The following is a 13,598-nucleotide window of genomic DNA, read 5'->3' as shown; positions in this document are numbered from 1 at the left end:
TGGCTTCATGAACTCCATAGACTGGTATCTCTTGCCATTCCTTGTCTTGGAGGGGAAGTTGCTTTAATCATGTAATTGTACACAGACCATTCAGGATCAGAATTAAGTAACAGCTTTTCCAAGTTTTGGTTTTGAACCATGCATCTAAGTTAGTAATGCATGGGCTTAAAGAGACACAGCCCCTTACCAGTAAGGAGCCTGAGGTAACTGAGGCCTCAAAGCATGAGCCCAGAGAACGCCAGATCTGAGAGTGTCTGTGTTTACTCTGATTGGATATGGGGACTGTATTTTAACCTTTGGTGTGTGTAGAGAGAGGGTTCTGGCCTGGCAGTACAGGTTCTCAGACTCCATTTGTCTTCTACCATCACCAGCCTCTAGGCTAAGGGTCCAGGCCCAAGAGATCAGTCCTCCCTCCTTAGTCACCAGCCTCCTTGCTCAGCCCTTACTCGTGTAGCTGGGTCAACCTGAGGGTTGTTTCAGGCTGAGGATGAGCTGCAATGGGAGGTGGGGGTGGAATCTGTAGAGCTGGAAATAACAGGAGCTCTATTAACCAGCTCCCTGTTGCTAAGCAGCTTTCATTAGCCCGGAAGGTCTTCCCTGCAGTGAGCTCCTTTGGGAATGACAAGAAGATGCTAATGAGCTGGGAAATAAGCAGGTGCTACAGGAGGCTTTTGTCCCACCTGAGATACTGCAGTCCGAGACATTTTAGCTTATTCTGAGATTAAGATTCTCGGCAGTTTCAATAAAAAGGATTTCTCCTTCACATTTAAAGATTGAACAGTTCATTCTCAGGCCAACTGACTTCTGTCTTGCATTCAGAAATAATTAAGAGGAAAGGAAGACCCTCTAGAAAGCTAGATCCCATTACCCTGTGTTGGATAGTGACGGAAGATGTGTGGCAGTAGTCTTTGGGACTGGGTCTTTAGAATCACATGGACCTGTGTTCACTTTCTGGTGTGTTGCTAAGTATGTAACCAGAGCCAGTCATTCATCTCTGACCCTACAACCACAATGTTGACTTGAATATTAAAAGAGCTATGCAGAGCTGGCAGTGTAGCTCATTGCAGAGCACTTACAAAGCATGCACAATGCCTCAGATTCAAAACCCGGCACTGGGGGAAAAAGTTGGTTTTGTTTGCTTGTTTGTTTTTGTTTTTTGTCTTTTTGAGACAGCGTCTCACTATGCAGTTCAGGCTGATCTTGAACTCATCTTGTAGCCCAGGCTGATCTCGAACTTGCAACAATCCTCCTGCCTCAGTCCCCGAGTGCTAGAATTACAGATGTGTGCCACCATGCCCAGCAAAGAAGTTTGTTTTTAAAGGTGAAGCTAGGTGGAAAAAGAAATAGGGATAACAAGTACAGATGATTTTCTTGGGAACTTTTACATAAAAGGGAGCAACTAAATGGACACTTTAGCCAAGTGAAGATGCAGGGCCAAGGAAGCTGGTGGTACTGTTTTTTTTAGGTTGGAGAAGTTTAGAATGTTTGTATTCAAATGTGTTAGGTAGAACAGGGTGTGGAGGCAGGAGCACACCATCCACAGTGTGGTAGGGAAAGTGGGGTATGAGCACAAGAGGTTATGGGCCTATACTCATGGATGAGCTTTGGCATGCCAGGCAGTAATTGTGAAGCACTTTGCACCTCTGCATGTATCTTTTTGCCATCCACCACTCAATGAGATGATACCTATTATTTTCTCTAATTGAAACTAAAACTCAGACCGGTTTAGTGATTTGCCCAAAATCAATGAGCTAATAAGGAGAGGGGCCAATGTTTGAACCTACATCTGCCTTGGTCTAAAATCTGTGCTGCAGGGGGGATTGTGTGCCCATGAGGTCTGCCCAGGAGTGGTGGAACCTGGAGGATTGAAAGCATTGAGGAGGAGGTAGCTGCAGTCATCTGACAGGCTTTTGGTGTCCAGAGACACCCTAAGAAACAGTGAGTTTCTTGCTAAATTGGGTGAGTGCTTATTGTGTGAGAAGCTGGCCATGGCCTGGCTCCTTGGGAAGCCACTAAGAGCCTTATATGTGCAGATCCTATTCCATATACCCAGCAGGGCAAGAAAAATGGTATGAATCTCATTTCTGTCTTTGATTTTAGAAAATCAGGGCAATTACTACTCTTTCCACTAGAGTCTGAATGAGAGTATTGCTTTCTTATTTTCAGTGTTGAGCAAAACTGATTCCTCCCACTCCCCACCAATGGAAGTAAAGAGCCAGTGTCCCCACTGTGGGTGAGAGAAAACATGTGGTTCCTGTAGAAATGTTTGTTGGAAGTGGATGCACCCATTATCCGTCCTTGAGTGGAAACACCAGTCAGAAATAAGGAGTGAGGCTGATGGTGATGGCCAGCGATGCCTCTTTGTTCCTCCCATCTCATCTGCCAGCTCCAGCTTCCTATGTAGCAGCTATGGAGAGCTAATTACCTCCCTAACTGTGCACTTTTTGGTTTCATTTTTTGGTACCGGGAATCAACTCATGACCTCTAGCTTGGCAGGCAAGCACTTATGCTGTTGAGCTAAATCCCTGGCCCCTTGTTTCTGTTTTCAAAACAGGGTCTCACTTCGTAGTTCAGGCTGGCCTCGAACTCACTATGTAGCCCAGGCTGGTCTTGAACTCACACTGATCTTCCTGCTTCAGCCTCCTGAGTGCTGGGATTACAACCATGCATTACCATACCTGGCCAGTACCCACTTATAAAGAGCTTGCCATCCTGCCCTTTTCTTTCTCCCCAAGGCAGCTACCCTCCTGGCAGTGCTAGTTATACAATCCAGTGACCTCATGGCATTCAGTTTCTGAAAGTTCTGCTCATAGTAGTACCGCCAAAGCTCCAGGACCAAACAGCCACCTGTGGCTGACTACTCTGCCCACATTCCCCTCCCTCAAATTCTCTGTGGTAACTACAAGTGAACTCCCCAATTCCACAGATGGCATCTGGGTGTAAAGATGAAACTGAGCCAGAGGTGGGGGAGCAAGCAGCCCTTTTCACACTTGCTTTTGTCCATTCCCACCTCTCCTGAGTACCTTGGGCCCAGCCTCATGTCATCTGTACTAACTATAGATGCTGTGTCCCTGTACTTCAACCAGGCTGTGCTAGTCCTTTAAATCCTTGGCTAGACTAGGGCTGGGCTTGTTCAGACCCCTTGGCTGCTGGCCCTGTTTTAAATACACATGCATACACCCATGAGAGGCATGTTGGAATGGGATCCTTCCCAGAGCCTTGTTTCTGAGGCCCCTGAACACACTGAAGACCCCTTGTTAATCACTGCCAAATTTCCTAGAAGCTCTATACTCCCATCCTAGTGCTGGAGGTTGAACTCAGGACCTTCATCCTCAGGCTTTATTTTATTTTGAGACAAAATCTCATTAAGTTGCCCAGAATGGGCTTGGTACAAACTTTCTGGTGTTTTTGGTTTTGGCTTTGGTTTTGGTTTTTTAGAGTCAGGATCTCAATATGTAATGCACACTGACCTTGAATTTACTGTGTAGTCCAGGCTGGCCTCAAATTCACAGAGATCCTCCTGTGTCAGCCTCCTGAGTGTTGAGATTAAAGGTGTGTACCACCACCCCCAGCTTGGGCTCAAACTTTCAGTCTGCCTGCCTCACTCATGCTCCCAGAGTACTGGGATTACAGATATGTAATGTATTACAGGCCCAGCACTTCAGTTCATTTTTGTGAGCTCCTGGGTATGGACCAACCTGTGGAATTGTTTCTCTGATCCCTGCTCATTTCAGGTTATATACTGCTGACTTAAGCAGATGTCTCAACAGAATAGGGAACCAAGCCATTTGGAAGATCCTATTTGCTAATGGAGCTGCTGAAAAAGTGGGTGTGGTGGACAGACATAGCCTTTCTAGGGTTTGTGAATTTGAAGAGAACCTCACGTCATTCTCATGATGGGAACTCTTGATGGTCACCAACTTGATTATGATATTGTTACTTTGAATTAGTAACACGCTTACCTGGTTGAAAAATCAAAACTATATGATAAAGTTGTGCTCTGAAGTCTTCTTTTCTTTTCTTTCTTTCTTCTATGTATGAGGTAGGGGTGTGATTCTAGAGTACAGCTTGGCCTTTGCACTGAGCTACATCAGCCAACCCTTTTATTTATTTAATTTATTTTTTGAGAGTCTTGCTAAATTTCCCACGCAGGGCAATTATAGATATACACCATCACACCCTGCTTCCCCACTTCCCATTTGCCCACTTTTCCTCCTATTAATATACAGGTTGCTTTTGAATGTTTTGTCTGTTTGTTTTTCTTTTGAGACAGTCTTGCTATGTAGTCCAGGCTGACGTCAAACTCACAGGGATCTTAACTACCTCTAGTTACATAAGTACTCCCACACCTGGTACAGATCACCACTTTTGTACCTTGTGGTAGAGTTTTTTCTTTATTTTAATGAAAAAGGTTGTAATTTTTGTTTATCCATCCTCTTTGTAATTGAAAGGTACCATGCAGTGAGGCTCTCCTGCGTGTTGCGTTTGAGGAGCTTTCCACTGTTGTTCCTAGAGAGCATCTCATTGTTTCTCAGAGTTGCACAATATTCTGCTGTGGGAATCTACTGTTATTTACTTGGTCTGACCTTATTGATAGACATGTAGATGGTTGTCAGTCTTTTGCTGTTACACATAAGTAATCGTAGAGTTATATCTGTAGGAAAGATTCCAGAAGAAGAGTTGGCAGACCAGAGGTTATATATACATTGTAGATAGTACTATATTGTCTCTATAGAAGTTGTATTAGCCAGCCTTCCCACCAGCAGTGTGCAAGCAGATTACCAACTTTGAATGTCTCCTCTACCTACTTCTCTTGTCTCCTATGTGGTTAATCAGTGTCAGAGTAGGGCCCTAAAGGGTCCCATTAGCACTTGTGGTCTCCAGCCTTAAACAGCATTTGATAAACTCCATAATTCAGTGGGGTTGAGGGGCACATCAGAGGCTGGAGACTGGGGCTAGTCTGTGGCCCAAGCCTTTCCCTGGGAAGACAGCTTCAAATCCTTAGGGTGGAATTCCTGCAAAGTGCTGGAGTTAATTTAGTTCGCACTGAGAGCTGGAATTCCTTGAGTTGTCCGGTCAGTAGGATGGAATAAATGACAGTGGAGGAGGTAGCTAGGTTCATCTGTCCTAAGTTTTGAAGACCATAATAAGATCAGAATGGGAGGTGACAGGATAGTTCCTGTTGAGTCATTTTTCTCTATTTTGATTCATTTGCCCACACCTTTCTACCCCAACAAGTGTTGGGTTTTATTAACTAGCACAAATTTTCTCATATAAAATGAGCCAGAGCCAGGCATAGTGGCGCATGCCTATAATCCCAGCACGCAGAAGGCTGAGGCAGCAGGATTATTGCGAGTTCCAGAACAGCCTGGGCTTCAGAGTGAGTTCACAGACAGCCTGAACTGCATAATGAAACTCTGTATCAAAAAAGAAACAAAACATAAAATAATAGAATGAGCCAAATGGTGTCAGGATGGATACCTTGTGGTGTCCAGAGTGACTGTAGGTGGTTCTGGGACCCAAGGGGGCCTGAAATTCTCAGTCTGGGGTCCAGGATCCAAACAGCTCAGTTAGTGGGAGATGGACCCAGCATCTCCTACATGGCCTTGATCCTAGGGGATGGGGAGCATGGGGGGCAGATCTGGGGCAAAAGAGAAATAACTATTCTGCTAGGTGCTCTGAGCCTTCTGTCAAGCCTCTATATGATTCCTCCTGGGGAAAGGTGCTTGACTGTCCCCCATTCTGTCTGCAAAAGAGCTTCCCTGAGAAATGTTTCAGAACAGAGTTGGACTTTATTTTGATGGCTCCGCTGGTTGTTCTGAGTGTGGTATTCACTGTATATTGGATGAGAGAAGAGGAAGTGGGAAGATTATGTTTCAGTGGAAATATTTGGGTTTCTGCTCAACTCAGAAATCTTAGGGGAAGCTGGGTGTAGTGATGCATGCCTGTTGCCCCAGCACTCAAGAGACTGAGGCAAGAAATATTTCCCTTTCACATACTCCCTACTGGTCTATAGCTAAACCCCCAGCCCCATATAATTTTAGGATACTGTAATTCGGAACCCAAGAAGCCCATCTATAAACCCTGTTAGGCTAGGATCCTAATTCTCTTACCATTATCTTTATTATTATTTTGCCTACACACTGAACATAGTAACATTTTTCATTGCACTTGCTGATTCTCGTGGGACACTGCTGTAGAAACAGGTTAGAACAATTGTGATTTCAATAGTTACTGGCTAAAGAGCACATGGAACTAGGCCAAAAGCATCTGACCTAAAGGGTCATTTGCTTTGCCTAGAAAGTGAAGGGTGAGGAGGATTTTTTCCTTTGCCAATACACACTGGCACCTTGCCCAGTGTTTCACAGAAGGAACTTAGGGCATGTGGAGTAAGCAGAGAAACTGGGTGTGATGTTTGGGCTTCCCTCAGCATTTCCTCGTTGAGTGATGGCTGAGAAACACCTCCACTCTCTAGAGAATCTTGGGCCTTTGCTGAAAAGCTGGCTGCCAGGGTTGGTGAGGCTCAGCAGGGTGGCTACTCCACACCTTCCCACCTGACTGCATTTGCAGTCCCCTGGAGAAGGTGGGAAGGCTAATGACTCATTAGCCCTGCAATTAGTCACATCACCAAGGCACATGATTCCCTGCAGGACTTGGTGCCACCTGCTGCCTCTCTGGCTGTGTTTAGTGTGCCTCCTTTTCCCATCCAGACAAGGAATGAAACCTCAAGAAGTCATTACAGCCTTCCCCTGGGCATGAGCCTATAGCTGCCACAGCCCCAGAATCAACAGACTGGGACACGAGAGTCATCTCCACACCCCAAGGCCACACAAGACTCTAGGGACCAGAGGGACTGACTTATGGGAAGGAGAATGAAGAGATCTAAGCCACAGATGACCCTACATGCCCCCTATATGAATGATACCGGTAGATATCTCTGTCTCCATAAATATGTTCATGAATGTGTGTGACCTCGGTGTGAAGGAAAGGATTTGCCTGTTTCCCTCCCCTAAGATAGCTAGCTGGCTATGGCCCCAGGGCATGGTGGTAAACCCAGGGCATGCGTGCTACAGCAGGCTCCTCACTGCCCTAGGAATTCTCCTCCTCTTCCTCTTCCTCCTGCTCCTCTTTTTTTATTTTATTTTATTTTTTTTTTTTTTTTGAGACAGTCTCTTACTGTGTAGTCTAGGCTGGTACTGTCCTTTTGCCTTAGCCTCCCTAATACTGGGATTACAGGCATATACTACCCTACCTGGCCCCTCTCCCTTTTTGACTTCAGTCCAAGAGATGGCCGAGCAAAGCTCCTTGTAGGACATCAGTGACTGCTTGTCAGTTGCTCCTAATTGGGTATTAATTCCCTAAGTCCAAATTTCATGTCCTAACAGTGCCAGTAAAATAAACTTGACATGGCTTCTGACCTCCTATCTCTAAAACAGCAGGATACCCACCCTACTCTCAAGCAACTATGATCTTCTCTTTGGTGCATGCAGTCCTGCCAAACCAGACTTATGGATTGGCTGACAGGGTCTCAGTGGACAGGGTGAAGAGTCAGGGACTGACGTGGCTCTGGTGCCTCTCTAGAGCCAGAACCTACGCAGAGTACGTCACACCTGTCTTTAAGACATCTCACACAGTCCTGAAAAGTCTTCCCCATTTTGCAGATGCTAAAACTAAGGCTTATAGTATTAATTTACTTACCTAGGTTTCCCAGAAGCAGCAAGTAGTCACGTGAAGCCCAGAGTTTGGTTTCTCTGTCTCCCTGTCTCCAGTACACCTCACTCAGTGTGACCTACCCCCATGTACACATTATAGTATTCTTCAAGGTTTTTGGTTTTTGGTTGTTTTGTTTTGTTTTGTTTTGTACCAGGAATTGAACTCGCAACCTCATGCTTGCTAGGTGGGCACTGTGCCTCTTAGCTATATCCCAGGCCCTACAGTAGTATTTTTACAGTCTGCACATACACAGGGCAACAACTCCCTGCCTTTCCCACCAAGCCCTTCTTTCCTATGGGGTCTCTTTTCAGTAAATAGGATTCAGATGGAAACATTTAAGTCCAGCTCCTAAAAATGTGAATGAATAAAGGGAAGCTCTCCCAGTAAGGAAAAGAGAGATCTCTAATTTTTTAGAAATCTCTCATTTTAGAAGTGCTCATCAGTAGGCCAGAGGTTGCTGTCAGAACTAATCTGTGCAGTGGCTTCATCAATATTTCAGCTCCTCTAGAGCCCTGTTCCTTAGCAACCACATCACCATGCTCTCCAGGAGGGCTGTTGGGCTGTATGCTCTCTGCCTGTCTGTCCTGTAGGTGCTTTCTCTGCTTGCCCTTGTGATTGGGTGTAGCCATTCATGCCAATCCCAGCCAGTTGGTCCTCAAAGCCTTACAGGGTGATGCTGCAAATAAAAGGTGAGGGAGAGGGATACTTGGCATGTCACAGTTCTTTCAGGCCTACTACGGGCAGAGCAGAGGGACAGGGAGGAGTCTGAAAGGAGGTCGGAGTGTATCTCTTGGGCCTGTCCCTCCTTCCAACGTAGGTCAAGGCTTGGGAAAGAACATAGGAAAGAGAAGGCTCCCCCCTCTTCTGCAGGTTCAGGTGCTATTTTCCTTTGTGCCCCAGGTGCAGTAGAAGCTTGCCTCCTGCATCAGTTGAAACGACGTGCTGCTGGCTTCCTGCGCAGTGACAAGATGGCAGCCCTGTTCACCAAGGTGGGGAAGACGTGCCCTGTGGCTGGTGAAATTTGCCACAAGGTGCAGGAGCTGCAGCAACAAGTAGAGGGCAGGTGAGCTCTGGGCCTATACCCCGCTACCCTCCCTTCTGCTCTTTCTCTTGGCATTTGCTCCTTCCCAGGACAACTTGCTTGAGGGTTGGCTTTGTGGCCATGCCTTTCAGTACCTCTTGGGTGAGGGACCACCTAAGGATGGGAATTGGCTTCTTGGAGACTCAAGGTCCCATCCTCCTTCTGGATTTTTTTTTTTTTTTTTTTTCTGTACCAGGGATCAAACTCATAACCTTGCAGTCCTATTCTTCTTCAACTCCCAGTGCCAGGCTAGGGAGCCTCTGGGCTCCTATCTTGTGGCATTGGTCTCTGTTCTTATTGCCATTGCCATAGAGTTTACCCCTAAACACTCGCACTCTTGAAGCCCTTCCCTACTTTGCAGGAAACCTTCAGGAGGCAACCAGGAGGCCTTGCGGAGACAGGGCTCAGCCAGCGGGAAGGCCTCAGCCCTTAGCCCACAGGCCTTGAAACATATATGGGTACGCACAGCACTCATCGAGAAAGTTCTGGACAGGGTTGTACAGTACCTGGCGGAAAACTGCAGGTGACTCCCCATCCCCCAAATGGCCCCTCCTTTGTCCCATCTTCTGCACAAGGCTTTAGCCCCACCCTCCACATGCTTGGCTAGTCTAGGCATGCCTCCATCTTCCCTTTTAGCACTCTAAAAACTTAAACCACACCGTGCACCTAATTTTAAAGCTCCATCCTATGAACTCACCCCTTCTTGGTGACTAACATGAACCTAGTCTTTGTTGGTACATCTTTTCCTGGTGAGCTTGACTGCCCTGGACTGAGTCCATGAATCCCATCAATCATTTTGTCTCCTGGCAGCAAGTTCTACGAGAAGGAAGCATTACTGGCAGACCCTGTGTTTGGGCCAATCCTGGCCTCTCTTCTAGGTGAGCCTGAGAGATAAGAGGCCTATGTGGGGCTGAAAGGTGAGGGGCAAATGGTAAGGGAGGCCACTCTAAGCTAACCATCCCTGTTGCCACAGTGGGACCCTGTGCCTTGGAATACACAAAGCTCAAGACAGCTGATCACTACTGGACTGACCCTTCTGCTGATGAGCTGGTCCAGAGGCACCGTATCCGGGGTCCCCCCAATCGTCAGGACTCCCCTGCAAAGCGCCCAGCCCTGGGGGTGGGTGTCCCTTTCCCTATCCCTTGTGCTCATTCATTCAGGCTATGCTCATGCGCCTGTAGGGAGGAGAAACTGACCCCTAGGTGGTGGCCATCACAGAAGAGCCTGCTTGTAGGAATGCCAAGAGCTCATCTTAGGCCATGGCCTAAAGCAAAGCAGGGGCAGGAAAGGGACGGGGGTCAGAGATTGAGAGTCAGCACGGAAGCCTGAGCATTCTCAAGTCCAGCCTGGAACTGAGCCATAGCTTTCCTGGCAGATCCGGAAGCGGCATTCTAGTGGCAGTGCATCAGAGGACAGACTAGCAGCCTGCGCCCGCGAGTATGTGGAATCCCTGCACCAGAACTCAAGGACAAGGCTGCTGTATGGCAAGAACAACGTGCTGGTACAGCCGGTAGGAAAACTTAAGGCCACCATAGCTCACTTCAGTCCCCCTTTCCAAACTGGACACCTCTAGCCACAGCTGTTTCTTTCCTGCAGCCCCTGGGCAAAGAGAGGGAAAAACACACCCTGTTTCATATGATTCATACCCATCATGGAGTTGGCAGAAGCTAGAGATGGCATCTTTCCTGGCAAACTGAAAACCGGGCCATCCAGGGTTAAGGAATGGTGGCCAGCAGACAGGGTCATTGCCCAACTTGGAGCTGGCTTTCCCTGGCAACACACTTGGCATCTAGGAAGCTGACAGGGCAGAGCCAGGCCAAGGAGGAAGAAACGCCCAGATCTGCCATGTAGCTCCTATCTTCCCTTGCTTACTCCTAGCCTCCAGTCCAGCTCCTATCTGGCTTGCACCTGGAGCTCATCTCCATGAGCCATCCCAGGGAGCCTCCTAGCCTCTCATGGTCTGTCTTCTGGTATTTCTCCTCCTTACAGAAAGAAGACATGGAGGCTGTCCCCGGCTACCTCTCTCTGCACCAGTCTGCAGAGAGCCTCACCCTGAAGTGGACCCCCAACCAGCTCATGAATGGAACTCTGGGGGACTCCGAGCTAGAAAAGAGGTGGGGCCCTTGAAATTTGTTCCTGGTGTTCAGAAAGGGAGTGGGGGCTTGATCCCAGGCAGGGAGATGGAGAGACTTGGCCTGTGTCAGGAGGCACCCCCACTTCTTATCCTAGTGCCAAGAATTGCAGTGAGAGGAGCCTCGGGCATGCCAAGTGCTCTAGGATTGAGTGAAGCCTGGCCAGGAGAGGTGTGCCTGAGCCACAGCTCTAGGCAGCTGAACGTAACTGGCTTTATGCCATGATAACGGCATGGGACTCAGAAGGACATGGTTGGCTGAGGTCCCTTCTCAGCAGTTGTCGTCCAGCCTTCAGGATAGTTCCCAGGGGTGAGAAAATCACTTGCAGGTGACAAGAAAGGATGACAGGTCTTGAGACACAGTAACGCCAATCTGGTTCCTTTTCAGCGTTTACTGGGATTATGCCTTAGTGGTGCCCTTCAGTCAGATTGTCTGCATCCACTGCCACCAGCAAAGTAAGTTTTCTTGTCCAGGGCACAGCAATGTGAAGGCAGAGATATTTTCGTTCTCCCAGCCATGCACTGCAGGGAGCCCATTGGACTTCTTGTCTCCCTCTCCTTATTTTTATTTTTATTTCTATTTTATTTTTTGCCATGTTCAGGCTTGAACTGAGAGCTTTGTGCATGCTAGGTGTGTACCCTACCCTCCTGCCATCCCTGTTAATGCAACTACTGGGCCCAACCCCAGCCCTCCTGCCATCCCTGTTAATGCAACTACTGGGCCACACTCTAGCTTGACTGTCCTCTTACCCAACCTGGAGAGCCGGCCAGTGGGGCCATGGTGATGGACAGGGAGGTCTCAAGGAGGGACCCAGCCTCACTCTCCCACATTCATTCTCCAGAGAATGGTGGCACGCTTGTGCTGGTGAGCCAGGACGGAATCCAGAGGCCACCACTGCACTTCCCACAGGGAGGACACCTGCTCTCTTTTCTGTCCTGTCTGGAGAATGGGCTGCTGCCTCGAGGACAGCTGGAGCCCCCACTGTGGACCCAGCAGGGGAAGGTACCTCAGCATGGGAAGAAGCTCTGGGTGCAGGGCTGTGTTGGGTGGTTCATCAGCCTCCTTCCTTCTTTTCCCCACACAGAGTCCTTAGGAGCAGCCTTGGGTGGGACCCTAGGTGGGATTTTTCCCTGGACAGCCTGACCGCCCCCTCCCTCTGCAGGGCAAGGTGTTCCCCAAGCTACGGAAACGCAGCAGCATGCGATCCGTGGATGTGGAGGAGCTGGGCATGAGGCGGGCCACAGACTACGTGTTCCGGATCATCTACCCTGGGCACAAGCATGAGCACAGTGAGTGTTCTGAACTTTCTCCATGCAAGAGAAGAGAGGTAATCAGGGGGCTGAGTGCTGCATCACCCAAAAGGGTGGCAGACAGGTCCACTGATCAGACCAGGTTGAGACAAAGGATTCGTCGCTTAGTCTGTCTTCTAGACCTTTTATCCATAGATCCTCCCTTTGTAAATTAACCTCTCTTCTGCCTGGTTGTCTTTCCCCATTTCTTCATCATGAGACTCTTTGCTCAGCAGACCCAAGCATCACTATACAGAATTCTCCTAGTCACCCTTTCATGCTCTGCCCCAGAAAAAATAAGAGAGAGAGAGTAGGACTAGACTAGTAGGACTTTCCATCTCTCTTAAGCCTGCCACCCAGCCTCCACAAAGTGGTCTGGGCATGGGCTCTGTGCTTCTTTTTTGATGGTACAAATTGTTCACTGACTCCCCTGCCGCTAGAGTTCCCCTCAAGCCAACTCTTGATGAGAGGAGTTTTGCTGAAGTAAAAGTTGCATCTGAAGCGGGTGGCTTGCAGGTTGGTTGTTCAGAGCTGGCAGCCCAAAGGTAGCCAGACCTTCACAGGTTGTGCATTGCCCTGGACACACACCCTAAGCCTACAATGTCTATCTATAATTGTGCATCTACACCAAAGGTCTCTTTCTGGTCAGACCCATAAGCTTCTCTGGGTCAAACTCATGTTTCTTGAAGAAATGATTAGGAAATTTGCCAGCCCAAAGTGCTTACTGCCAACCAGACCACCAGCTGCCTCAAGTTCTTAACTGGTGCCAAAATGTTGTTGAGTTGTCTCTATATTAGAAGACAGATGACCTAGACTGCATATATGCATATAGCCATACCACAGATTACCCCAACAGGATTAGAAGGCACAAAGTGTAGGTGATTCCCCGCCCCCCCCCCCAGATGTGCCTGGCAAGAAGACAGCTTTTGCCAGAATGTGTTTGTAAGCCCTGTATTTATAAGACTGGTGCTGTAACCCCTGGGCTATAGGGCCACAAGCCCTGTATTTAATCTTAGGCTGTTGCATGATTTAGATTCTTTATCCTACTTTGTCTCTTCAGTCAGTGGCATTCCCCAAATCTGGTCGCTTCACTGTCAGGACTATTTTCATAGAGGGCAAGCCAGGGTACCAGGGGCTGAAACTCAGTTACTCTGGCTTCTCAAGAGCAGCTGTGGGAAAACCCCTGGAGGAGCAGAAGGTTGAATTTATAGTCTGAAAGTGGGATTTGGTGGAATCTTCAGATTCCAGCCTGAATATGGAATCTGAAGAATGATCAGGAGTTACCTGCCAGCATTTATGTGTGCCTAGCCTCAGCCAGCTTTTGCTGAGCTCCTGAGCTGCCAGCCTGTCCCTAATAGTCCTTGTCTTTGACACCTTTCCCCT

At 48.1% G+C, this 13,598-nt stretch overlaps 1 protein-coding gene across 3 annotated transcripts in view; it reads left to right on the top strand.

Moving 5' to 3' along the window:
* Sgsm2 (small G protein signaling modulator 2) overlaps positions 1–13,598 on the top strand; it is a 39,602-nt gene that overhangs the window by 12,103 nt on the left and 13,901 nt on the right. For all 3 annotated transcript variants that reach the window (XM_063249647.1, XM_063249645.1, XM_063249646.1), the window contains exons 3-11: positions 8,614–8,776; positions 9,156–9,317; positions 9,605–9,672; positions 9,768–9,913; positions 10,170–10,304; positions 10,784–10,908; positions 11,314–11,381; positions 11,768–11,928; positions 12,089–12,215. In XM_063249647.1, the coding sequence (XP_063105717.1) occupies positions 8,614–8,776; positions 9,156–9,317; positions 9,605–9,672; positions 9,768–9,913; positions 10,170–10,304; positions 10,784–10,908; positions 11,314–11,381; positions 11,768–11,928; positions 12,089–12,215 (1,155 nt within the window). The remainder of the gene's footprint in view (positions 1–8,613; positions 8,777–9,155; positions 9,318–9,604; positions 9,673–9,767; positions 9,914–10,169; positions 10,305–10,783; positions 10,909–11,313; positions 11,382–11,767; positions 11,929–12,088; positions 12,216–13,598) is intronic.

Source organism: Cavia porcellus, unplaced genomic scaffold (assembly GCF_034190915.1).
Source record: "Cavia porcellus strain 051 isolate PalLab524CR breed Dunkin Hartley unplaced genomic scaffold, mCavPor4.1 scaffold_6, whole genome shotgun sequence".
Classification (NCBI taxonomy): Eukaryota; Metazoa; Chordata; class Mammalia; order Rodentia; family Caviidae; genus Cavia; species Cavia porcellus.
This window is presented reverse-complemented; position numbering and strand designations above follow the sequence as displayed.